The sequence below is a fragment of the Peromyscus maniculatus genome, chromosome 7 (genome assembly GCF_049852395.1).
Source record: "Peromyscus maniculatus bairdii isolate BWxNUB_F1_BW_parent chromosome 7, HU_Pman_BW_mat_3.1, whole genome shotgun sequence".
NCBI lineage: Eukaryota > Metazoa > Chordata > Mammalia > Rodentia > Cricetidae > Peromyscus > Peromyscus maniculatus.
This window is the reverse complement of record NC_134858.1, coordinates 68,204,326-68,231,249: the sequence shown is the minus strand read 5'-3', so window position 1 is coordinate 68,231,249 and position 26,924 is coordinate 68,204,326. Positions and strand designations below refer to the sequence as shown.

The 26,924-nt window shown below is 40.4% G+C and overlaps 1 protein-coding gene across 3 annotated transcripts in view; it reads left to right on the top strand.

Annotated features, from left to right (window-relative positions):
- Positions 1-26,924, top strand: part of Mindy2 (MINDY lysine 48 deubiquitinase 2) — a 58,799-nt gene that overhangs the window by 6,059 nt on the left and 25,816 nt on the right. For 2 of the 3 annotated variants that reach the window (XM_006979271.4, XM_015997942.3), the window contains exons 2-4: positions 6,529-6,586; positions 17,316-17,380; positions 23,666-23,824. In XM_006979271.4, coding sequence (XP_006979333.3) covers positions 6,529-6,586; positions 17,316-17,380; positions 23,666-23,824 — 282 coding nt within the window. The remainder of the gene's footprint in view (positions 1-6,528; positions 6,587-17,315; positions 17,381-23,665; positions 23,825-26,924) is intronic. The other variant, XM_076576636.1, reaches the window with a different exon arrangement.

Below are 26,924 nucleotides of genomic sequence, written 5' to 3'. Positions count from 1 at the left end.
GGTTACCTCAAATCCCATGTTCTGATGTGGTAACAGTTTCATGAAAACGTTAGAGTAACAGAACAAAGACTATTTCACATACATTGGTGGAAACATCAGATAGGTGAGTTACAGCAGAATGAGGGGGTGAGGGGAATCAGAAGAACCTCAGCTATGGGTCTCAGATGCTATCTGCTGACTTTCTTAGGTTTTAGGTTAGTGGAAGCCAGTGGTCTGCTCCATTAATACATCCTAAAGATGTTAGGTCAGACACAGAGGTGAGTTGTTAAGAGGACTAAAGATAGTCCAAGATAAATTATAATTAGACTCTGGACCTACAGTGTTCCAATCTTTCCACAATCACTGAAATTCTATCACTTAATCAGACTTTGTAGAATATTTAATATAGGTGCAACTTCTTTTTGGGAACTCAATTTAGTATGCTAATCAAGCACTCTACCTATACACCCTACCTTCACCTGTTTTATAGCAGACTGCATGCACCCCAGGATAGTATGAATGTGCCCTAAAATAGAATCATTAACTTACTTTAAACATTCTGAAATCATGTGTGTGTATGACAGTGTCATGTCATAATGTGGCAGATTGAACACATCTGATTCTGACAGACACTTCACTGACTGAACATCTTTTATTCATTCTTTCCTCTCTTTTTCTTTTGAGGTTCATAATGTCACAATGAAAGAGGAACTTACTTTGCTGTGAGTCTCAAGTCACATTACGAGTCATCTACTTACTTTGGACAAACATTTCAAAGCCTTAATTTAGTATTTGAATTAATTATGTCTTGTGACTTGTTTCACAGTGATCAGTTAAGGTGACCAGTAAGTTGAATGGCAGTTAGTAGGTAATTTAATAAACAGACTGGACAAGCACAATTTTATTATCTCTTCTAGTGTCTCTTCTTTAAAACGCCATTGGAGCTGGGCATCCCAACACTTGAGAAGCTGAGGCATAAGGGCCACCAGGAGTGCTGTGTAACCATGAGGATCTGAATTCAGATCCCAGCATCCTCCAACAAACCAGGTGTGGTCTTGGAAACACCTGTAATCCCTGCACTGTGGAGGGACAGGCACAAGATCACTGGGGCTTACTGATGCCAGCCAACTAGAAAATACACACGCTCCAGGTTCAGGGAACAACCCTTCCTCAGAGGAATAGAGAAAAGTGACAGAGGGGAGGACACCCGGTGCCCTCCTCTGGCCTCTGTTCATGCAGGGACGGACATAGACACACCCATTAGGAAAGTTGTTTGGACTTGATTGTATGTTTCTTTAATACTTATAGACATTGTATTAAGAATTTAACAATTATCTACAATAACTGATCAAAAACCTTTTTCTTTCTTTCTTTTTTTGGTGATGCTGTTGTTTGTTTTCTGAGACAAGGTCAAGGTCTAACTATATAACTCTTGCCAATCTGGAACTCACTGTATGAATCAATGTGCCTCAAACTCCCAGTGATCTTTCTGCTTCTGCCTCCTGAGTTTGAGGATTAAAGGCTTATTTATATTAGTATCTTCAAGATAAGCGGCTCCTTATTCCTTAGTAATGTGGAGTCCTTTGCATTTACTACTTCCCCATCCATCCCCTTAAAATCTTAGCCTATCACTTTTAGCATATTTTACATTCCTGTTTAAAATTTCACTAATGTTTTAAACACAAGATTTTATTGTTTTTATTTTTGGCCTCTCCCTTTTTTTTTTCTTTTTTTTTTTTTTTCCGAGACAGGGTTTCTCTGTGTAGCTTTGGTGCCTTTCCTGGAACTCACTCTGTAGTCCAGGCTGGCCTCGAACTCACAGAGATCTGCCTGCCTCTGCCTCCTGAGTGCTGGAATTAAAGGCATGTGCCACCACCGCCCTGCATTTTTGGTCTCTCTTGAGGCTACTTCTAGTATCAATATAGAGGTGATTTTTCTCATTTTATATGCTTAGAACAGGACATGGTAGGCAGTCTCCTCTTGGAAAGTTCCAGACTATGTTCTGAAATTATGTAGACCCCTAGGATTATAGACTGTATATGCCAAATTCACACACTCTTCGGTGTCTTCATCTTGTTCTTATCCTCTGGTCTTGGTGGCTAACCCTGGGACCTTGTGCATAGTGAATGCACCTCCACCATTAAGCTACAGCCCTTCTTTGGCATTTTAATTTTACAACATTGCTAAAACTAAAAGAAGGGTTTATTTTTTTCTTCTTTTTACATTTATTTATCTTTTTTTTTTTTTTACATTTATATATGTATCAGGAGGATACACCACAGTCTATGTGTAGAGGTCAGAGGACAACCTGTTTCTCCCTCCATTATGTGGATTCAGAGGAGGGACCTCAAATTGTCAGGTCATTGGGCTTAGTGGGAAGTTCCTTTACCTGCTGGACCATCTTGCATGCCCCTTGAGAAAGGATAATTTTTGTTTGTTTGTTTGTTTGTTTGTTTGTTTGTTTTTCCAGACAGGGTTTCTCTGTGTTGTTTTGGTGCCTGTCTTGGAACTCACTCTGTAGACCAGGCTGGCCTAGAACTCAGAGATCTCCCTGGTGCTGCCTCCCGAGTGCTAGGATTAAAGGCGTGCTCCACTACCACCACCACCACCCGGCAAGGATAAATTATTTGTTCAGGAAATCTTCTGGTGAATTTGTCACATTGAATCTGTCTTAAATAAGAGAACACAATTCTTTTAAAAGAAAACATCATTTAAGTTGGCAAGAAGACTCAACAGGTAAAGGTGCTTGCCACCAAGCCTGACAATCTGAGTTTGATTCCTAGGACCCACATGGTGAAAGGAGAGAATGTTGTCTTATGACCTCCACAAGTGTGCCCAGTCACATGTGTGCCCACGCAGGTACAAACACAAAATAAATAAATGTGAAAAAATGTAGAAACAATAAAAATGACAGGGATGGTGGCATATACCTTTAATCTTAGCATGCAAGAAGCAGAGGCAGGTGGATCTCTGTGAGTTTGAGGCCAGCCTGGTCTATATAGTGGGCTCCAGGCCAGCTAAGGCTATATAGTGAGGCCCTGTCTCCAAAAAAAAATAGTAATAATTTTAAAAACATTGATACGTATGAATGACCCTTTCAGATTGCTGTGAAAATGAAAGTTCCATCCTTAGAATACAAGTATAGCTAGATATCAGCACATCAAAAATGATACTGAAACACCTTGATAAATACTGTATAACAATAGCTAGAATAGTCTAAGGCAAAAATTAGTAAATTGTCCTGTAAAGAATTACTTAGTGGAACTGGAGAGATAGCTCAGGGGTTAAGAGCACTGGCTGTTCTTCCAAAGGACCTGGTTCAATTCCTGGCACTCACATGGCAGCTCATAACCACCATCTGTAACTCCAGCTCCAAAGGATCTGATGCCCTCTTCTGGCCTCCTCTGGCTTCTGTGGGCACCAGGCATACAAATGGTGCACAGACATACATGTAAGCAAAATACTTGTACATATAAAATAAAAAAATAAAAAATTTAAAACTGGTTGTTAATAATTTTAGGCTTTGTGTTTCATGAGTCTCTGTTAGAGAAATTAAACTTTGCTGCTGTAGTAAAAAAAAATGTAGAATATATTGAAATGTAGCCAAAGAATACATAAACAATGTGAGTAAGAAACCCAACTTTTTCTTAGAAAAACAGACAGCAAACTATAATTTGCAAGTGATCTTCAGTTTTAAAATTACATGTAGGAAGTGGGCTGCAGAGCTGCCTCAGCAGTTCAGAACACATACAGCTCTTGCAGAGGACCCAAGTTTGATTTTCCACACCCAAGTTGGGGCTCACAGCTGTCTATAACACGAGCTCCATGGGATCTAGCACCCTTTTCTGGCCTCTGGGTACGAGTACACACATGGCACATTCTCATATAGATACATACCTATAAGTAAAAAAATAATCTTTTTTTTAAACACATTTTTTTTGAAGAATGGTTTATTGAGTAACTGCAATAGGGCATTGGACTAGATAGTAACTAGAGTGCTGCCTGCAGCCAAAATTATTCTTTAGAATATGTTGTTACAGAGAATAAAAAATCATTTAGAATAATATGATGAGCAAGCTTCTATGGCGTATCTTGTTTTTCACTGAGTGATAAATCCAAAAGACAACTGGACCCTAAGCATCAGCTATCATAGGTGCTCTCAGAGGAGCTAACACTGCTATGTTTTGCAGCAATCATTTTGAAAACATGTTTTTTCATTGATTAAAGACATTTTAATATGTCATTAACACATTTGATAGCATAAACTTAGAATACCTTCTTTAACAATTAGAGAGCTACTGGAGAAATTGATGATTTAAACAGTTTCCTTGGTTGAACAGAAAATAATGACTAGTAAATTTTTTTGAGTAATACATTTTTAATTATGTTCTCCCTTCATTGTTATGGTAATTATTTGAAATTTCCATCCTGAATATTTTAAGATTTTCAAAAGAATTGTGTGTGTGTGAGTGTTTGCCTGCATGTGCGCATGTGCACCCTGTGTGTGCCTGGTGCCTTCAGAGTCCAAAAGGAGGTGTCTAATCTCCTAGAATTGGGATTACAAACAACTGTGAGCCACCATAAATGTGCTAGTGCTCCTAACTGCTGAGGCATCTCTCCAGTCCCCCAAATAGTTATTTTTCCTCTATTCTGTGAATATAACAGTATGGTTGTAGATGTCAGTTAAAATATTTAGTCATTGGCATGATATATGTAACCCATCTGACAACTCAATTGAAATTTTATTTTAGGACAGCGAGTTAGGTCAGTAGATAAAAGCACTTGGTATACAATCCTAGCAACCTGAGTTTGCAGTGCCCCAGAAGCTCTTACAGTCTCTCTACTGGAACTCTTTCTTAACCTCTAGGAGTAACCATAATCTTGGTTTGTGTTGTTAGGTTTTGTTTTTTCATTTTCTGAAATGAGGTCTTATGACTAATGTAGCATAGGTTGTCCTCAAAGATGGCCTTGAACTCTTGATCTTTTTGCCCCCATTTCCCAAGTGCTGGGATTACAGGTGTGTACTACTATGCCTGGCTATTGTTTGTTTGTTTTGACAAGGTCTCCCTACATAGTCCAAGGTGTCAGCCTTCTGAGTGTTGGAATTACAGGTTTATATTTCCTTACCTTTTTTTAATATATAGTTTTGTCACCTACATATATACCTCTAAATAATATAGCTTATATAGCTTATTTTTACCATATATATACATATATGTGTATATATATTTCAACACAGGGTTTCTCTTTGTAGCTTTGGAGCCTGTCCTGGAACTCACTCTGTAGACCAGGCTGGTCTCTAACTCACAGAGATCTGCCTGCCTCTGCCTCCCGAGTGCTGAGATTTAAGGAATGCACCACCACAACCTGGCAAAATTTATATTTAAATAAAGTCATACAGATAAATTGTTAGTTAGTACTTTAATGCTGTATTTATCTGAACCATACCCAGGTAGATTGAAATAATAGATATAAAGCTTTGTTCCATCCTGCCTTCCAGAAAATGATTCCATTGATGACTTGTTACATGCTTGATGCCTCTTCCTGCTCTCTAACTGAATTTTCTACCATTCTGGACTCTGTGACAGGGGTCTCATAGCAATCATGTTAGACGGTAAAAGGACATGGCTTTTCAGACCTCTCAATATCTCTATACAATCCACCATCACCTTATAATTGTTGCAGTGACAGGACTGTCTTCGTTATACTTTTTTTGTGGTGGTGGGGGGCGGGCCAAGACAGGGTTTCTCTGTGTAGCTTTGGTGCCTGTCCTGGATCTCACTCTGTAGACCAGGCTGGCCTCGAACTCAGAGATCCACCTTGCCCTGCCTTCCTAGTGCTAGAATTAAAGGCGTGTGCCACCACCACCCAGCTGCACTTTATTTTTTGTTATTTTATTTGCCTTTTAACATTTTTTTTTTTTTTTTTTTTTTTTTTGGTTTTTCGAGACAGGGTTTCTCTGCATAGCTTTGTGCCTTTCCTGGAGCTCACTTGGTAGCCCAGGCTGGCCTCGAACTCACAGAGATTCGCCTGGCTCTGCCTCCCGAGTGCTGGGATTAAAGGCGTGCGCCACCACCGCCCGGCGCCTTTTAACATTTTTAAAAAATATTATTTGTGCATGAGATGTGAGTAAAGATTCGTGTGTGTCTTGGTGTGCGGATGTATCACAATGTGTGTGAAAGCTAGAGGACAACTATAGGAGTCCATTCTATCCTCTCACCCTGAGTTCCTAGGATCAAACTCAGGTCATCAAGCTCACTTATCAAGACTTTGGCCTGCTGAACTATTTTGTTCACCCTTATTTGCATTTTTTGAGAGTCACACTCTATAGCTGACTTAAAGCTCATGGCCATCCTTCTACTGAGTACTGGGAATATAGGCATGAGCCACATGCCTGGATGACTTTGTTATATAAGCATGAATGTTAATGTATTTATATAGTAAGTGTTTATGTGTATCTGCATGCACATGTGTGCTTGTTTTTGACTTACAGGAAATAATTCAGTCATCAAAAACATTTTTTATAGAAATAATACTTTGTTTTTTCAGGTGAAACTTCCACCAATGATGGAAATCATAACTGCGGAGCAGCTGATGGAATATTTAGGTCAGTGCTGAAGACTAGGTGATTTTGTATCTTTTACAAAATTAAATGAAGTTTTCAAAGCTGTTATTTTACTGGTGCTATTATATAATCTATTTTGAAATTATAGTTCTGAATCTGCTAATTAAAAATTTTACCAGTATGTTACTATTCTTGGCTGTCACAGCATTCTTCTAACCATCATTAGAATCCTGAACTATAAATAAGAAGACTGGGCAAATCCAGAGAATAGCACACTAATTAATTAGTAAATTGTAGAATGAGAAATGATACAGAAACTTTGGCATGAGAAAAATACCTTTTTAAAATTTTGTCAACTTGGATTAAAGTTGAAGGAATTGGGTTGGGATGTAGCTCAGTGGTGGAGCATTTGGCTAGCATGTGTGAGGTCCTGGATTTAATCAATAGAGCTGAAAAAACAAACATAACAAGCCATACACACATACCAAAACAAAAAAAGCTGATAAAATAATATGAGATACTGCTACCCAAAGTATAATTTGTGGACCTGTGTCAGTTTATAGTCTTATTTCATCTGAAATGTCTTTCTTGTTGAAGGAAGCAATGTGTTGAATTATATTCTTTCCCAGGCTTTTTTTTATCTCAAAACAGACTAGTAGGGGCTGGAGAGATTGCTCAGCAGTTAAGAACACTGGCTGCTCTTGCAGAAGACTTGTATTCAGTTTCCAGTACCCATAGTATGTGGCAACTCCAGTTTTAGGGAACCCTACTTCATCTTCTGGCTTCCATAGGCACCAGGCATATACATTGTGCACATACATACATGTAGACAAACACTCATACACATATAATAAAAATAAACCTTTATTTAAAAAAAAAGACTAGTAATTCAGCTTGTAGGCTGGCTATATTAAATTGAACTTGTTTAGAGAGAAGGTGATTATACATTGTACTATGCCTTTTGCCATTCGGCAAACAACTTACATATTTATATTATTGACAAATAAGATATTTTCCCCCATATCTCTTTAGAGTACTTTTAGTGACTAAATTTTTATTTAAAAATACTGTTAGTCAAGGCCTGTGAAGGTGGCTTAGTAGGTAAACTGCTTACTGCACATGCGTGAGGACCTACCTGACTTTGGATCCCAGTACTCGTGTAAAAGCTGAGTGTAGCAGCATGTGCCTGTATTACATGGAAGGTAGAAGCAAGAGAATCCTTGATGCTTCTTGGTCAACCAGTTTAGCAAATTGGTGAGCTCCAGATTCAGTGAGGGATCTTAATATAAAAGATGGAAAAATAAGGTGGAGCACTGGAAAGATGACATAGTGGTTAATGGCACTTGGCTGCTGTTGCAAAGGACCTAGAGCTCAGTTCCCAGCACCTAGAGCAAGTGCCTCACAACTGGCTGTAACTCCAGCTCATCCAGGGCATCCAACACCTCTGGCCTCTGCAGACACCTGTACTCACATGCACACGCCTTTAATCCCAGCACTCTTGAGGCAGAGGCAGGCAAATCTCTGAGTTCAAGGCCAGCCTGGTCTACAGAGCAAGTTCCATGACAGCCTGGGGCTACACAGAGAAACCCTGTCTTGAAAAAAAAAAAGAGAGAAAGAAAAGAAGAGGCCTTAAAGGAAGAAGTGACTTCTTGAGATGTTCGTACATAACTGAAAAGCAGTCTACCAGAGCAAAGGCAAGTCTTCACAGCTGTATGGGTTCTGCAGCCAACTCTGGATGATGGGAGGAGGCATTACTATTAAACCAAGACAGAACATACAGTATCACAATGCTATGCAAAAATGCTTCACATCCAGAGTACAACAGGTTACAAAATGTGGCGTTTTATCACAGGAACTTGGACAGGGTAGGGGATCCATCGAACCTCACCAATTCTGTCGTAATGTACTTGGCTGTTTTACCACTAGTTAGTCCAAGATAAAGGTGAAAATCTTTTCTATCTAAACAGCCCATACCAGTTTTAACTCCTGTTAAACACAGTGAGGGCTAAAACCGGTCTTCCATTGGCTCTCTCCAGCTCTTTCTTCCACCTCATGGGATCTTAGGCTTGTTTTCTCCATCATGTCTCAGAGGTCTTAGGTCTTTGGCCATACTCCTAAACTCCTGGACTCGGTGATTTTCTTGCCTTGGCCAGCCACATCCTGGCAAGAGAGGCATCAGCACAGTACCAGCATGACAGTGTTTGAGATTGCTCTTACTTGTCTTTTTCTTTTATCAGCAAATGTATTTACTGAGCAGGAAAAATACCCCATGGAGGTGTTTGGAAGTATCATCAATGGTCTTCAATGTGGCTGCACAAGTCATTTCCACTGCATAAATATCAGAAGAGTATTGCAGATAGAAAAAGTAAATAATTAGCACACCTTGGTATGTTAACTTTTCTCATAGCTAGTAAAGCCCTCAAGAACTCAGATATATCACAGAGAATTTTAATAGGGAGAAAGAAAAAGAACACGATGAAGAAGCAGCTGGGCTGGCAAGACTGCTCAGCAGGTAATATGCTCTTGATGTATAAGCCGGATGATCTGAATTCAGTTCCCCAGAGCCCACAGTGAAGAAGAGACTCAATTTCTGAAAGTTGTCCTCTGGCTTCCACATTGCCCCATGTCATGTACACGTGTGTGTGTGTGTGTGTGTGTGCGCGCGCGCGCACATGGGATGTTATAATACTTGAGTTAAGGTGAAAACAGTAGTAGAAGGATTATAAGAGAAACCATTAGTTGTTTTCCTAACATCTAGGTGAGATACCCCAAAGGATGGGAATTTTGTGTGTATTTGTTATGTGTACAGGTACACATGTGCAGGTACATGTGAGTCTGTGCCAGAGGACAAACTCAGATGTCATTCCTCAGACATGTCTTTTTTGTTTATTTTTTGATACTGCATCTTTCACTGGCCTGAAGTGTGCCAAGTAGGACAGGCTGGCCAATAAGCCCCAAGAATCCCCATCTCTGCTTCCCCAGTGCTGGGATAACAAGCATGCACACTCAGCTTTTGGGATTTTTATTCCTTTTTTTTTTTTTTTTTTTTGGTTTTTCGAGACAGGGTTTCTCTGTGTAGTTTTGCGCCTTTCCTGGAACTTGCTTTGGAGACCAGGCCAGCCTCGGACTCACAGAGATCCGCCTGCCTCTGCCTCCCGAGTGCTGGGATTAAAGGTGTGCGCCACCACCGCCTGGCTGGGATTTTCATTTCTTTGTTTACTTAATTGATTTTGAGATAAGATCTTGCTGTGTAAACTAAGCTGCCCTATAATTCAAAAATCCCCCTGCCTCAGGCTGTAAATGCTGGGATTACAGATGTGTACTATCACACCCAACAAAAATGGGAATTTTGCCTGGCAAAGGTTAAAGGAAAAGCAAACGCGTTTTGTTTTGGAAATTGCTGCTCCTAGGTAAGAAGGGGGCCAAACACAGCTGTAGCTTGTTCAAGTATTTGACACAGAGAAAGGAACATAGCATGTAGATGCCTAGGCAGTTTTGAGAAGTCTAATAAAATAGGGTGGGAATGAGCTAAATGAGGTGGTGTAGAAGAATTGCTAAATGGCCTTATTAATAAAAAAAAAAACTCGGAGCTAGAAATTGGGGTTAAAGCCTGAGAGAGATCAGAGGAATAGGTACAGCCACATGCTGACCTCACCTCACCAACTCCAAAGCTTCCAAAACAAGCTACTTCCTGTCTACCCACACTTATAGGCCTTTATGTCCTGTTCTCTCATTTGCTCTCTCAGCCCAGCTATATCACTTCCTCTTCCTGCCCAGCTTTGTCACTTCCTGTCTGTCTGTACTGACCTCCAGACCTTTATGGTTAGTGCTGGGATTAAAGGCATGTATCATCATGCCTGGCTCTGTTCCCAGTGTGGCCTTGAACTCACAGAGATCCAGACAGATCCCTGCCTCCCAAGTGATAGGATTAAAGGCATGTGCTACCATTGCTTGACTTCTATATTAAGATAAGATAGTGGCTAGCTTTTTCCTCTGATCCTCAGGTAAATTTTATTGGGAGACACAGTATATTGTGGGACACAATACATCCACAAGGTGGTACATACCTGGGCTGTGTGGGAGACCTGGCCTCAAAAAAACAAAGAAGTGAGGTAGAAAATACAGATTCAGCAAATTAAGGCACTTGCTGTCAAGCCTGATGATCTGAATTTGAGTGGTGGGAGAAAGAATTGACTCCTGTAAATTGTCCTCTAACCTCCATATATCATCTCCCAGATAAATCAATGTTGTTTGTTTTTAAGATCTTACAGAAGCTGGCATGAATGTTGTGACTGCAACCATCCTTAGTAGGAAAATGATGAAACAAGTATAGTAAAGTATAGTAAAGAAAAATAGTTGGGATGATGGTATGGTTGTGCTCTAAAACAATTACCCTTTGAATACAAATAAACCATAAAAATAGACCTGAGCCGGGCGGTGGTGGTGCACGCCTTTGGTCCCAGCATCCATGTTAGGTGGCTTACAGCTGCCTGGAACTCCAGACCTATACCCTCTTCTGGCCTCTGCAGGTACCCATGCTCACATGAACTTATACACATGTAACATTTTAAAATTTATTTTAAGTATATGTGGGGTGTGTGTGTGTGTGTGTGTGTGTGTGTGAGAGAGAGAGAGAGAGAGAGAGAGAGAGAGAGAGAGAGAGAGAGAGAGAGAGAGAGAGAGAGAGAAGCCTAGTCTCAGTATTGTTAGTCTGCAGCCTGTCATGGCTGCACTAATGTTTAAATTAGGCCTCTTCAGGAGTACACCATGCTGCCATTTTTCTAGGTCTTTGAGCTGCACATCTAATCCAGGACTGGTCATGCTGTGCTTGTTTAATCTGCCTATGAAGTTCACAAAGATTTCTCCAGTTCTGTCATTGTCTTAGGTTTTTTGTTGCTGTGAAGAGACACCATGACCATGGCAACTCTTATAAAGGAAAACATTTAATTGGGGCTAGCTTACAGTTTCAGAGGTATAGTCCATTATCATTATGATGGGACATGGCAGTGTGCAGGCATACTGAGACTAGGCTTCATCCTTACAATAAACAGGAAAAGCCACAAACTGTACCCTGTGGTGGACCAATCAGAATTGAGACAAACAAATGCTAAATGCTCTACAACAATAAGGATAACTTACATCACTTGTATATAGGTTGCCAATTTTCTTGTAGCAATGCCAGTACCAATCGCTGTTTGATAAGACTTCTATTGCCCCACTTCTGCCCAATCAGGAGTTCAACCCCCATCTGAATCCAGAGTTCCCCTACCCCCTCATCCTTTAGTCCTTAAAAACCCTACCTCAACTGAGCTCGAGGTGCTCCCTGATCTATTGGAATGGACAGAGAGCCTAAGCTTGAGCTTGCAATAAAGGCTCATTGCTTTTGCATATGGAGAAAGAGAGAAAGAGAGAGAGAGAGAGAGAGAGAGAGAGAGAGAGAGAGATCTGCCTTGCCAAGTTCTGCCAAGTTCTGAACCTACTTTAGACAGCTCCTTCCAGAGGCTGTTTAGAAGCCTGGCTAGCTTCATTATCTGTTTCCAAAACCACTTGAGATTCAAGCATTTATTTCATTTTACCCTTTGTTATACTTTACTCTTGATTTAGTCTCTATGGGAAATAGAGATTTCTCTATTTTCAAGAATAAGAAATATGGTTTTTGTACAACCAAATTATTAGTTTTTAAAGAGTAACACATCTTTGTCCTAATATTTATTTTAAACCATGACAAAAATGGATTTGATTTCCAACAAATATGCTGAGAGTTCTGGCAACATGCTCAGTAAAGTGCCTACAATACAAGCATGAGGACACCAGTTTGAGCCTCAAGAATGCATGTGAAAAAGCTGGGAATGCTAATAGCACTCACTTGTCATTCCAGTGCTGGAGAGACTGAGACAGGCAGCTCCCTGGGGCTCCCGGGCCAACCATCACAGCCTGATGGGTACATGCTAGACCCCAGGGAGGAACCCTGTCTCAAAACTCAAGGTGGAGACTTCACAAGAATCAACAGCAGTGACTGACCTCTGGCCTCCACACATTCCTGTTTCCACACACAAAAGAAATACACTGGACGGAGTGGTGTATAATGTAATCCCTGTATTGCAGAGGAGGTAGGCAAGAGAATCTCAAGTTCAAGACCAGCCTGGGTTACATATACTGCTCTTCCAAAGGACCTGAGTTCAGGTCCCAGCATCCATGTCAAGTGGCTTACAGCTGCCTGTAACTCCATACCTGACACCCTCTTCTGGCCTCTGCAAGCACCCATGCTCACATGCATATATCTTCACATAACATTTTTAAATTTTAAGAGAGAGAGAGAGAGAGAGAGAGAGAGAGAGAGAGAGAGAGAGAGAGAGAGAGAGTGTGTGTGTGTGTGTACACTTGTGCACTCTCACATACATACACATGTGCTCATGAGTACAGTGCCCATGGAGGCCAGCAGACAGCATTGGATCCCCTGTGGCTGGAGTTGCAGGCAGTTGTGAGCTGCCTGACGTGAGTGCAGGAACCAAACTCAGCTCCTCTGCAGACTAGTATAAATTCTTAACTGCTTAGCTATCTTCCTAGCCGTCTCACACATAATTTTAAAAATAAAATAAAACTTTAAAAAAGGCAAAAATATTTAAGGGAACAAAAAAAAACCCAAAAAGAAAAGAAATACTTCTGTTTTATGAAAAAAGGTCTTGCTATGTAGTCCAGGCTGTCCTGGAGCTGGCAGTCATGTCTCTGTAGGCTCCAGAGCTGTGGAAAAGAAGCACCTTTTATGTGAACGATGTTTTTAAAGTAAGTACAGACACTATAGTGTGATAATCTAAATAAAAGTGTACTCTTGGGCTGGAGAGGTGGCTCAGTGGTGAAGGGCGCTGGCTGCTCTTCCAAAGGTCCTGAGTTCAATTCCCAGCAACCACATGGTGGCTTTAACCACCTGTAATGAGATCTGGTGCTTTCTTCTGACCTGCAGGCTTACATGCAGACAGAACACTATATATATAATAAATAAATAAATCTTTTTAAAAAAATGTGTACTCTTAAGAGATAATTTATTTCCATATCTAAAACTGAAAGGTGCTTTTTTAGGAACTCAATTTCTTCTTTTTATTTGTTTATTTGTTTTTTGTTTGTTTGCTTGCTTTTTGAGACAGAGTTTCTCTGTGTAGCTTTGCGCCTTTCCTGGAATTCACTCTGTAGTCCAGGTGGGCCTCGAACTCACAGAGATCCGCCTGCCTCTGCCTCCCAAGTGCTGGGATTAAAGGCGTGTGCCACCATCGCCCGGTAATTTCTTCTTTTTAAAAAGATTTGATTATAAGGGCTGTAGGTTTAGTTCAGTAGTAGAGCATACCTTAGCACTCAACAAAGCTCTGGGTTTGATCTCCATTGCATCCACACACAAGACCAATCAGATTCTTATATTACAAAATTTCCATAAACTACATGGTTCCAGCATTGTGTGCCTAGTACACTAGTTATCTTATGCTATATAATAAACCATCCCAAACAATAATCATTTGTTATTTCATAGTATTGTTGGGTCAGGAATCTGGGTGACAGCCTCACTCGGGGTCTTAGGGAGCTGAAAACATGGTGCCCACCACACTGCCACTTCAGGTGAATATGCAGCTATGGAGAATTGGTGGCTATTGACACATACAGTTGTTGGCAGGACTCCGTTCCTCTTGAGTTGTGGTACTGAAGCCCTTGGTTACCTGGTAACTGCTGGCCATAGGAGCCTCTACATGAGGAGCTTCACAACATGGAGGCTGGCTGTCCTCAGAGTGAGCAGTAGCAAGCACAATGATAAAAGCTGTAGTGTTTTTATTCTAATTATAGAAGGGACATCTCATTACACTGTCATATTTTCTTCGTTGAGGTAAATCAACCAGGTGTGGTGGAACCCACCTATAATTCCAGCACTGGAGAGACCGAGGCAGGAGAATCATGATTTCAAGGCTAGCCTGGCCTACGAATATGACCCTGTTTCAAGAACACAGAAAAAACAAACAAGATAGTGAATCAATAAATACATTCCATATGGAAGGATATATAAAAAGTTATAAATATCAAAAGAGTCTTGTCTTTAGTGCCCAAGCTTTTGTCTCTGTAAGCACATCATTTAAAACTGTCTCATATAATGTTTCACATCCCAGACCAACTAACATGTAACATGGTAGCTAGGAAAAGCACACACAGTCTTTCATCAAAATGAACATGGAACACAAATGAAATACAGGATTCAAGCAGACCACTCACATTCTCTATTATCCAAATAAATATATATATTTATAAATAGTTTGCTCATAGTTAAATTTGCTTTCAGTTAAATTTTACATCAAATTCTCAACCTAGCCAGGTTTCATGGTACATGTATGTAATCCCAGCATTCAGACTATCATAATTTTGAGGCAGCCTGGACTAAATAGAAAGAAGCATTTCAAAGATGAAACTGTTAAATACATAAGACCCAGAATCCATTCCCCAATACAGACAAAACAATCTATATAATTTAAAAACTGCATATGCTATTCCATAAAGCAATTATTTTAGTACTTTTGAAGTTCTTCTGTATAAGAAAATTAAGTCATTGCAGGTGTAACTGTCTTAAAATAAAGATTGATATCTATAGGAATTCTTTTGCTTTCAGAGCTGCAAAGCTTAAGAGAATATTTTGTGTAGTCTTTATAAGTTTATTCAAAGTAAGAAGCAGAGGTTATAGTAAAGTAGTTTTGTTAACTTGAATAAGTTTAGCTACTTGAATAAGAAGCTAGTTCCATATCTTACTGTTTCTATCAAAATAAATTCCATTTAAAATGAAAGATTTAAACACTTAAAAGGTAGCGCACAAAGGTTAAAGAAAGCATTTGTGAATATCTATAAGCTCTAAAGAGGTAGAGATCTTTCTGAACATAGCATCCAATCCAGAATCTACATAGCTATTTCCATTCAGGAAAAATAGAACAAACAAACAACAAACTGTCATGGAGTGAAAAAAAAAACTATAGGAAAAAAATCTTTACTAAATATATCACAGAGATTGTGCTGATTCTTCTCATTCTGAAAGAGCTTTTGGGGTCAGTGAGATGCTTAGTGAGTGAAGTACCTGCCATCAAAGCCTGACACCTATGTTCAGTCCCCAAGACCTACATGGTGGGAGGAGGGGTCTGAGTCCCACACCTTGTTCTCTGACTTCCACATGCACACGCGCACACACACACACACACACACACAATACATAGAAATGTGGTAAAAAAAAATTTAAAAGAGCTTTTACAACTCAATAAAGTGATGATAAATACACTGATAATTTAAAGAAAAAGGCATATTCAGTTAATAATTTCACAGGTAATACGTAGACCAGGGCTGTAGTTCAATGGTAGAGCACATACTTAGTGCATGTTCAAGGCCCTAGGTTCAATACACAAGAACTCCACAATCTTAATGTAACAGTTAAATGTAAGTCACAGATGGCATCACATGGTTTTATTCCTAGCTCTTGGGAGACAGAAGTGGTAGATCTCTGTGAGTTCCTGGCCACTCAAGGCTACATAATGAGGTCCTGTCTAAAAGAAACAAAAAACCAAGAGCAATAGCTGCGCTTCCAGGGGACCCAATTCAATTGTGCCCACCTGGAGACAGCTCACAACTGTCTGTAGTTCTAGTCCCAGGGGATCTGACACCCTCTTCTGGCCTCTGAGGCACAAACATGATGCACAGATGCATTCAGGCAAAACACCCATACACATAAATAAAATTTTAAGAGATGTGTGTGTGTGTGTGTGTGTGTGTGTGTGTGTGTGTACACAGAGAGAAAGAGATACATACTAAAATTGTTCTCTACATTTTTAAAGGTGCCACATATATTGAAAAGTTATACATGCATTAAAAAATGATAGCAGTGACTAGGGTGCCTCAGTAGCAGATTGGTAGCATCTGTGGTTTATGAAATCATTGGAGAAGTAGCTAACTTATTTATAGCTATTGAAGTTGGTGCATTCTTTGGGATCGCTATAGATCGTAGAAAGATGCTAAATATATTGTAAAATGGAAAATAAAAAAGAAGATTCAAGTCAGGCCTGGTGGCATAGGCCTGTAAATCTAGTTACTCAAGAGGCTGAGGCAGGAGGATCTCTAGTCAAGGCCAGCCTGGGCTACAGAGCAAGGTCAAGCCAACCTGGGCAACTTAGACTTTATCTCAAAGACTAAAGGAAGGGGGTCTGGAGAGATGGCTCAGTGGTGAAGAGCACTTTCTGCTCTTACAGAGGACCGGGGTCTGATTCCTAGCACCCACATGGCAACTCACAATCCTCTGTAACCACAGTTCCAGGGACACCGATACCCTCCTGGCTCCAGACACACTTGTCATACAGATATGCAATCAGGAAACACACACACACACACACACACACACACACACACACACACACACACACACGTGCGCGCGCACGTGCGCGCGCGCGCATTTTAAACTAATAAATATAGTAGTTTAAAAAGGGCTGGAGAATGGGTAGAGTGCTTGTTTGGCATGAATAGGGCCCTGTGTTCAGTCCACAGTACCGCAAAAAGGAAGAAAGGGAAGGGAAATTCATAAGCATTCATGAGCATTATATGTATACATTGAAAGCTATGTAAGGCGAATAGTTAACTTTGACTTTCTCTGGGTAGAACCGAGGGGTCAACTTCATGAACAACCTATTGCTACAATGTTTAAAAATTTATAGTTAAATAAATAAGCAGAAAGAATATTTTTTAAAAGGCAATTTATAATTTCTTTTTACAGGGGATTACATGCTTGAGGCAAAGCCAAAAGAAATTTCAGAAATTCAACGAGTAAATTATGAACAGGTAATAAACATGATTTTTATATTAAAATATGTAATTTTGTGTTATGAATATACATATTGATCATTGTCTGTGGTTTGAAATTTTTTCTATACAGGACTGGAGAGTAAATGCTTTAGGCTTTGCCAGTCACATAAGTTCAAATCTATTGCTTATTCTTTCTTTTTTTTTAACTACCATTTAAAAATGTAAAAAAAAAAGTCTTAGCTCAGAGCCATATTTGGTTCAGAAGCTGTAATTTTTGGATTTTTGTTTTCATGAATTTATGTACTAATAATGTATCAATATCATCTTATAAATCTGTACAGCATAACTTGGCAGTTTTCTTGAAAAAATTTACTCTCAAGTGAATTTGTCATTGATTTATCTTTTCTTGTTTCATTTAAGTTATTATCATTTTTTCCAGTGTTAAGAATTGAATTTAGTACCTTGTACATGCCAGATAAACCCTCAACCAGTCCTCAAGTTATGTTTAGGATAAAGTTGAGTAAATGCTGGCTGAGATGTCAGGACACATTCTGCAATTGTGTAATTTCAATACAGCAACATTTTTGGTATGTTCTTGAGAGATCCTGTTCTGTAATGAAGGCATAGCAGGTTCAAAGTTGCCAAAGCTGGGAGTAAGCAAGCAAGCTTTATTTTTTTCAGTTTTCTTTGTATTTGTCAATAGAAGGAAGGAAAAAGAAATTAGCTGCTTTTTGTGAAAGGATGGGTCGGTCACCTGGGGAGGAAATGAACATCACTGGGGATTCATTCTCACTGTACAAGCAACGTTTAAAATATGGGATCAGGCCGGGCGGTGGTGGCGCACGCCTTTAATTCCAGCACTCGGGAGGCAGAGCCAGGCGGATCTCTGTGAGTTCGAGGCCAGCCTGGGCTACCAAGTGAGTTCCAGGAAAGGCACAAAGCTACACAGAGAAACCCTGTCTCGGAAAAAAAAACAAAACAAAACAAAACAAAATATGGGATCAGCTGGGCATGGTGAAGCCTGATCTGCGTAGATTTCCATGCCAACCAGAGCTACACAGTGAGACCTTCTCTCACAAAACAGTCATCAAGAGCAAATTCACAACAGGAAACAAAATTCATTTCTGGTTTTTTAGAGTTTATCTTTCTATTTATTTATTTAGGCAGGGTCTCACTGTGTAGACTTGGCTGGCCTGGAGCTCACAATGTAGAACAGGTTAGCCTTGAATTCACAGAGAACCACCTTCCTCTGCCTCCAAGTGCTGAAACTAATTTCCAAAGTTTCTTGAATTTGAATGTTCATATGATCTTGTTCTAACACAATTGAAAAACCACCATCTTGCATTATAGGCAATCTGTAACTGAAGTCAACTTTATGTGCTGATTGAAATTTTATTAGAGAAGATTGAAGCATAGCTCAAAAGGACCTAGGTTTACCAATCAGTAACTCTCCCAAAAATTACTAGGAGAATTTGTAGTTTAGAACAGGGATTTTCAAACAGTTTTTAGCAGTAGAAACCTCCCCTGAAATCTTAACATCAGTATCTAGTATATAAAATCAGTAAATGATATGTTTGGGTTTTTTTGTTTGTTTGGTTGGTTGGTTGGTTGGTTGGTTGGTTTTGTTTTTGGTTTTTGGTTTTTGGTTTTGGTTTTGGTTTTTCGAGACAGGGTTTCTCTGTGTAGCTTTGGAGCCTGTCCTGGAACTCGCTCTGTAACCCAGGCTAGCCTCACAGAGATCCACCTGCCTCTGCCTCCCGAGTGCTGGGCGTGCGCCACCACTGCCCAGCATAAATGACGTTTTAATTTGTTTTTTAAGCTAGCAGATAAAGTAACGTGTCTCATTGTAGAATTTTCATGCAGGCTTTGTTGTTATGTTACCCCTCTCCTGCCCTTCATCTTCTGTGGTCCCCATCTTCTGCACATTAGCCCTTCCCACTTTCACTTCACATGAATTCATTACTGTCATTTTTTCCTCTTTCTTTTCCCTCACCTTTAGATTTCATCTTCCCCTTTCAGAGTTTTCTTTCTCATTTCATGACTGATGTCCACATAAAACCAGTAAATAATAGTTTATAAGTATGACATGGTAAGGTTTGACTGATATCATTTTTAAAGTTGATATAATTTCTTACTGAACTCAATGAGGCATTTTTGGATAACATCAAAACTCAAATTCAGAATAGTGGTTGGTCATCCTAGTATCATATTACTTCTGTTGACGAGTCCTAAGGACCCATTGACAAGTGTTTGCAAGTGACAGAAGCGTGTTTGTTCCTTTTAACCTGCCATGTAGTCTGTAGATGCATTTCCTCTACAGTGGCTTGGACTCCTGAATAGTGGAAGAAAAGCTGTCTGACTTTAGACAAAAGATATATAAGGACTTAAGGCAAGCATGCCTGATCCCACTGAGATGACTCAGTGCGTAAAGGAACTTAATTCCTGGAGCCCACCTGGTGAGAGGAAAGAACAGGTTCCCTCAGGCTGTCCTCTGACCCCCACATGCATGTTGTGGCACCCACACACTCGTCCCCCAACCACAGTGAACAATTTTCAGACTACCCTGTTCTTAAAATAAGTATGAAAAGTATTGGTGAAGTAATTCTATGTTACCATTCACTTTAAGAATAGTGTGTAGCAAGCTACATGCTGGGTCTGAGCACCTGGTTTAAGCCCACAGGTGTCAGGCACCTGTTTTTTGTTTTGTTTTGTTTTGTTTTTTTGGTCAGGCACCTGTTCTGAATGAGAATGTATATGAGCCGACATGGTCAGACCTACATCTGGAAAGACCAACACAGAGCTGGTATATTCACATGAGACCTCTGCCAAAGCCACCATGCTGACAATGCACACTTCCTAGCCTTGTCAAATAGACAAGGGTAAGAAAACACAGTGTGCATGGCAACAGGTTTCCCTTTTTATTTTACTCATTTATTTTTGCAGTTGTAGGGTATTAAATGAGAGCCTTACACAGGTAGGTCAGGGCTCTACTACCAGGCTGCACCTTCAGCCTGACAAGTTTTTAAATGATCACAAGTGTATTTGTAAAACATACTTAGGTTTAAGTTGGCTGTGACAGCACACCATTGTAATCTGAGTGACCAGGAGGCAGAGGGTAGAGGACTGAAAATTCAAGGCCTGGCCTACACAGCAAGACTGTCTGAAATAAGTAAAAGTATGTTTTGTATTTAAATTTAAAATCCTTCCTTATGCTAGAAGGACATCTAAAACAGGGTTACTAGCACCTTTAAGGATCTAATAGTAACCTCTTCTTAGGGTCTCAGCAGCCATCCATCCCTCACTCTTACATTTTATACCATAATTATCTATTTGGAATTAAGAAGAAGTCGTCCAGCTATTTTCTCTTTAATCTTTGTTTATAAATGTCTCTCTGTCTTATCAGTTTATTAATCTTGATGGTTATTGAATGGTAGGAATTGTTTACTGCTTTTGAGACTTGATCTACTATGGAGCCCAGGCTGGCCTTGAACTTCCCGCCCTCCTGCTCCCACCTCTAGTGCTCGAATTACACATGCGTTCGTTTTTGTTTGGTCTGCGAGAAATACCCTGTTTATTCTCATAGTGAATGTTTTTTTGTTTTTGTTTTTGTTTTTTTCGAGACAGGGTTTCTCTGTGCAGTTTTGATGCCTGTCCTGGATTTCACTCTGTAGACCAGGCTGGCCTCGAACTCACAGAGATCTGCCTGGCTCTGTCTCCCGAGTGCTGGGATTAAAGGTGTGCGCCACCACCGCCCGGCTTGAATGTTCAAATAATCAGAAAAACGGGTTTTTAAATAATCTTCATTAAATGATTTGTGACTTTTATTTTCAATTAATTAATTAATTAATACATTCATCCATGTACATGTGGCACAGTTTGCATGTGAAAGTTAAGAGGACGACTTTGCAGGAATCAGTTCTCTCTTTCAGTTGTGGGTTCCATCAACGAAATTGATGGTCAGACTTATGCAGCAAGCACCTTTACCCACTCCTTGATCTGGGGAGATTTGTGATCTGTTTCTTGCCTCTCTCTCAGGCTTCACCTACAATGCCTTTCATTTATTTAGATCTACCCTTACTGGATTCTGCAAATATTGTAATATGCTCATTTTTGTTATCAGTTCTTTTGTTAGTAGATTTTTTATTGCTGTTGTTACTGTGGTTTGGGTTTTTGTTTGTTTTTCAAGACAGTTTCTCAGTCTAGTCCTGGTTCTCCTGGAACTCGCTCTGTGAACCAGGCTGGCGTCGAACTCAGAAACCCACCTGTCTCTGCCTCCCAAGTGTAGAATTAAAGGTGTGTGCTACCACTGCCTAGCCAGAACTTAGTTTACAAAGAGGCCTTTCTTTCTCCTATTCTCCCCTCTTTCCCTTCTGTCCTCTTTATTTTTCCATGTTCAATATACTAGCACACAATCAAGTGTAGGAAAAGCAGCTGTTTCCATGTGCCTCCCATTCCTCTTCAGCCTGCACATACAGCTTCTCCATTATTACCTTTCCACACCAAAGCAGTATGTTAGACCACACACAGGGAAGGTCTCATGCAGGGAAACAGGAGTTAGAAGAGTGATAAACTTCTAAAAGTTTTACTTAATAGTCACAAGGATGATGGCCTATTAAGGAGATTAAAGGTAATTTGGGCTTCGGATGTGCAACATTCCAGCTGTTTACATGTTCTAATCAGTCAACATTGAAGAATCTATAACATGTGGTGGATTTCTTCTGGGAACTTCAGTTCTCGGACTAACAATCCTACATCGACACAGGATTGTCACCCAAAGCCCATAGGTTGCATTAGGTTTCACCTTTGGTGTTATACATTCTGTGACTTTTGACAAGTGTGTGATGGAATGTATCCACCCGTGTAACACAGCACCAGAATGTCTCACTGTGTGCTGCTAGGTACTCCTCCCTCCCTGATTGCTGACAACTGATCTTTTTAGAGTCTCCGCCAGATCAGCCGTTTCCAGAGCCAGATTCCACATGTGGATCACGGTCTTTTCAGATCCGCCCCTGTTATTTAGTGATGTGTAGTTAGGTTCTTCCGTATCCTTTCATAGCCCAAGAGCTCATTTCTAGTTTTTAAATTGTAGTAAAACCACATAAGATTACATTCATCAGCCATCGTTTTAAATTGTACGATTTTGTGGTGTTAACTACATTCACATTGAAATATGAGAGAGCTGTAGAACTGTTTCATCATATGAGGCTGAATTCTATATACCCACCAAGCAATAACTTCATACTTGTCGCTCCTACTGTCCCAGGAGCCCTCCATTCTACTTTCTGTTCTGGTCCTTGTGGTTGCTTTACAATAATATAGAACAGAATCATAAAGCGTCTGCTCTTTGGGGAGCTTATTTCATCCTTGAAGGTTCATTTGTGCCATAGCGTGTGACAGGAGTTCCTTCCTGTACCACTGATCATAATGTCGTAGACATTTGCACTACTGCTTCTTAACTGTTGCTGTGCTGAGCCTGGGTCTTGAAGTGGCAGTCCTTAAACTTCAGACTTCTCCTTTAGATTTCCCAGTCTGAAAATAGATCCTTACTTCCTGCCACGCTGCACAGCCTCATACTGCTCAGTTTTACTTGTTAATGCTTGGTATCATGTTGTACATGGCTTTCTCTTGTAGCACCGTGCTAATTACCTCATAGGAGAAAACCTGTTATATTCACTATTGTATCGCTGGAACTCAGATTAGTGCCTGGTACACAGTATGTACCTAATGAAAGTCTGTTAAGGGACTGAAGATGTGGCTTGTCTAGCATGCACAAAGCCCTGGGTTTGATCCCTAGTGCTGCAGGACTATAAGAAAAAAAAGAATAAAATAAAATCAGAAAATGAAAATAAAAGTGTTGAAGAGGGGAATAATGGATAAAGGGGGAGTTTTCTTTCTTTTCTTTTTTCTTTTTCTTTTTTAAGAAACAAGGTCTTAGGCTGGGTGGTAGTGGCACACACCTTTAATCCCAGCACTCGGGAGGCAGAACCAGGCAGATCTCTGTGAGTTGGAGGCCAGCCTGGTCTACAGAATGAGTTCCAGGACAGACTCCAAAATTACACAAAGAAGCCCTATCTCAAAAAAAGAAAGAGAAAGAAATGAAGAAATGAAGGGGGGAGAGAGAGAGGGAGAGGAAGAGAGAGAGAGAAGAAGAAGAAAGAAAAAAGAAATAGGATCTTGGTGTGTTACCTAGGCTGGAAATCTTGGGCTCAAATGAGAAGCCTGCTGGAACTACAGGCTCATGTCACCTGTCAACACATACAACTTTTTTTTTTTTGTACTTCTTACTCTTCTGAATTCTACTTCTCCCCTTTGTATTTTTAGAATATGAGTGATGCTATGGCGATCTTGCACAAACTACAGACAGGCCTGGATGTGAATGTCAGGTTCACTGGGGTGCGAGTGTTCGAGTACACACCAGAGTGCATAGTCTTCGATCTTCTAGATATTCCTTTGTATCATGGGTGGTTAGTGGACCCTCAGGTAAGTAGTGTTTCAGTTGTATAAATGCAGGGGGCTTGAGAGATGGCTCAGTGGTTAAGAGCACTGGCTACTTTTGCAGACAGGTCACAACTGTCTGTAACTCCAGTTCCAGGGGATCTAATGCTTTCTTTTGACACATGCAGCTGCCAGGCATGCCACTGGTACACAGACATGCATGCAGGCAAAACACTCGTAAACTTTAAAATAACAGTCACACAAACACAAATGTAGGAAAGTTCATCTAAATTTATATTTTTTTAATATGAATATGCTTGCTCTTTGACCTGGAATTAGCAAAACCAAGACAGACACAGTCTTCCAGAGCTCCCAACCTGCTTAAGACTCTGACTCTTGCTAACTGCAGAGTCAAGTAAAGAATCCCTCACTTTTCACATCAATTGCAAGTTTGGAGAGTTTTCCAAAATATCCTAAGAGTTAATAGTTTGTTAGAACCCTTATAGTGGTTTGAAAGAAAACGGCCTCCAAAGGAAATGGCAATATTGGGAGGTGTAGCTTTGTTGGAGTAGGTGTGGACTTGTTGGAGGAAGTGTGTCACAGTGGAGGCAGGCTTTGAGGTATCTTGCTTAAGCTTTGCTCAGTGTCACAGTCAACTTCCTGTTGCCTGCAAGATGTAGGACTCTCAACTACTCCTCCAGCACCACGACTGCATCCATGCCGCCATTTTCCCTGCCATGATGATAATGGACTGAACCTCTGAAACTGTAAGCAAGCCCCCAATTAAATGTTTTCCTTTATAAGAGTTGCTGTGGGACTGGAGAGATGGCTCAGCAGTTATGATCACCGACTACTCTTCCAGAGGACCCCAGTTCAATTCCCAGCACCCACATGGCAGCTCACAACTGTCTGTAACTCCAGTTCCAGGAGCTCCAACACTGTCGCACAGGCAAAACACCAATACACATAAAATAAAAAATTAAAAAAAAAAAAGAGTTGCTGTGGGGCTGGAGAGATGGCTCAGAGGTTAAGAGCACTGGCTGTTCTTCCAGAGGTCCTGAGTTCATTTCCCAGCAAACACATGGTGGCTCACAACCATCTGTAATGAGATCTGGTGCCCTCTTCTGGCATGCAGGCAGAACACTGTATACATAATAAATAAATCTTTTAAAAAAGAGTTGCTGTGGTGTCTCTTCACAGCAATAGAAACCCTAACTAAGACAACCTTCTTGGGTGTACCATTGCATACAAATAATTCAGCTTATTACTATAATGGTGCGCACAAGAGAAATTAAATACAGGTTCGTATTAACCAAAGGAAGATGCATAGGACAGAATCTAGGAAGGTTTTACCTGGGAAGCTCCTGTCCTCTAAGCATGCTGCCCTCCTGGAATAGGTATATATGGCAGTATCATAGAGTGTTGCTAATCCTAGAACTCAGCCTCCAGAGTTCAGATTGATCCTAGTCTCCAGTCCTGCCTTTCCAGAAAGCAAGACTCGATGCCGCATTGTTCAAGGGGGCCTCCACGAGTCACTGTGCTCTAATGTGAGCTGCAGGTGTAGCATGAAGGCTTTTCCATGTGTAGCACCATTGGTCTTGTTACTAGAGAAATCCCAAGAGCTTAGAGGTTATCACCCCAGGAGTCTGGAAAGGCCAGACCCCTCCGTGGTCAAGAGCATAGCATTAAAGAGAGATTTTCTAATTTCCCTGACATTTATTTTAAAAGCCACTGCCATATCCTCATCACTCTAATGTGTGAAAGGTTTCTGCACCTTTCTGTATGTCCAGTGACTGCTAGTATTTAATAATCTACATTCTGCCTCTTGCCGAGTATACCAGGGTCCTGACTTGAAGTATAGGACACACTCCAGTATAACCAAACAAAGTTAAGAAGAGTCTAGTTAGAAAGATGTGGGCAAAGGTAAGGGAAACAACCAAGGAATAGTGAAGCATCTTAGAGCTATCTATAGCCAGGAACCATTTCCCATGAACCCTGAAGAGAGAGTGGTTAAAACCCAGCAACACCACTTGCTGAAGCATGAGAGGACAGTCCAGAAGGTAATTCAGTTACTACCAAGTGTGGATTGCAGCAGAGATAGACAGGAAGACCTATCCTGCCCCCACTCTCTAGTGTCCATTATTACCATACATTAGTCAAGCTGAGTGGAAGTAAAGAGGCAGCTTTAGAATAGAGTGCAGAGACGGTCTTGGAAGAGCCAAAGGAAGAAACAGCTTCTTTCTTACGTGTAAAGTTATTTTATTTGTTTGGTTTGGTTTTTTTTGTTGTTGTTGTTGTTGTTGTTTTTTCTGAGATAGGGTCTTACTATATAAATCTGGTTAGCCTGGAACTCACAGAGCTCCACCTGCCTGCCTTCCCGGGGCTAGGATTTCAGGTATATACCACTGTGCTTGACTTTTTCTATGAGGGTTGAAGATTAAACTCAGGTCCTCATACATGATGGCAGTACTGAGTCATCTCCTAGCCCCATGCCTGGGTTTTTAACCATTAAGGATGTTGAACATATTTTCTCATGCTTATTTCCTGATAGTATATCCTCTTATAAAATCTCTTTTTCTCCCTCCCTTTTTCCCCTCCAATTTTCTAATTATATTTGTGTTTTTAGTTTTTTGAAACAGGGTCTCTATATATAACCAGAGCTGGCTTAGAATTTGCCATTTTCTTGCCTCTGCCTCCTGAGTGCCAGGTTGCAGGTGTGTGCTACCACACCTGGCTTCAAGGGTTTTTTATTTTAATTTTTATGTGTGTCTGTGTATGTGTGTGCATACATGTGTCACATATGTGCAGGTACTTGCAGAAGCCAGATGAGGGTATGGGCTCCCTGGATCTTGAGTTATAGGTGGTTGTTAGTCACATGATGTAGGTGCTGGGAATCAAACTCAGGGCCTCTGGAAGAACAGTGTGTGTTCTTAACCACTGAGCCATCACTCAGTGATTTAGTGAAACCTAGTTCATTGATTTTTTTTCTCTGTTAAGTCCAACAACTCTTTCTAGCTTTAAATCTTAACTGCTTTTGCTGTGCTTTTCTTTGCCAAATACACTATAGTTTTATTTATTGTACTTAAGTCCATTTTGAGTTAATTTTGAAGACTTGAGTTGTTGAATGTGAATATTCCCTAGCTCT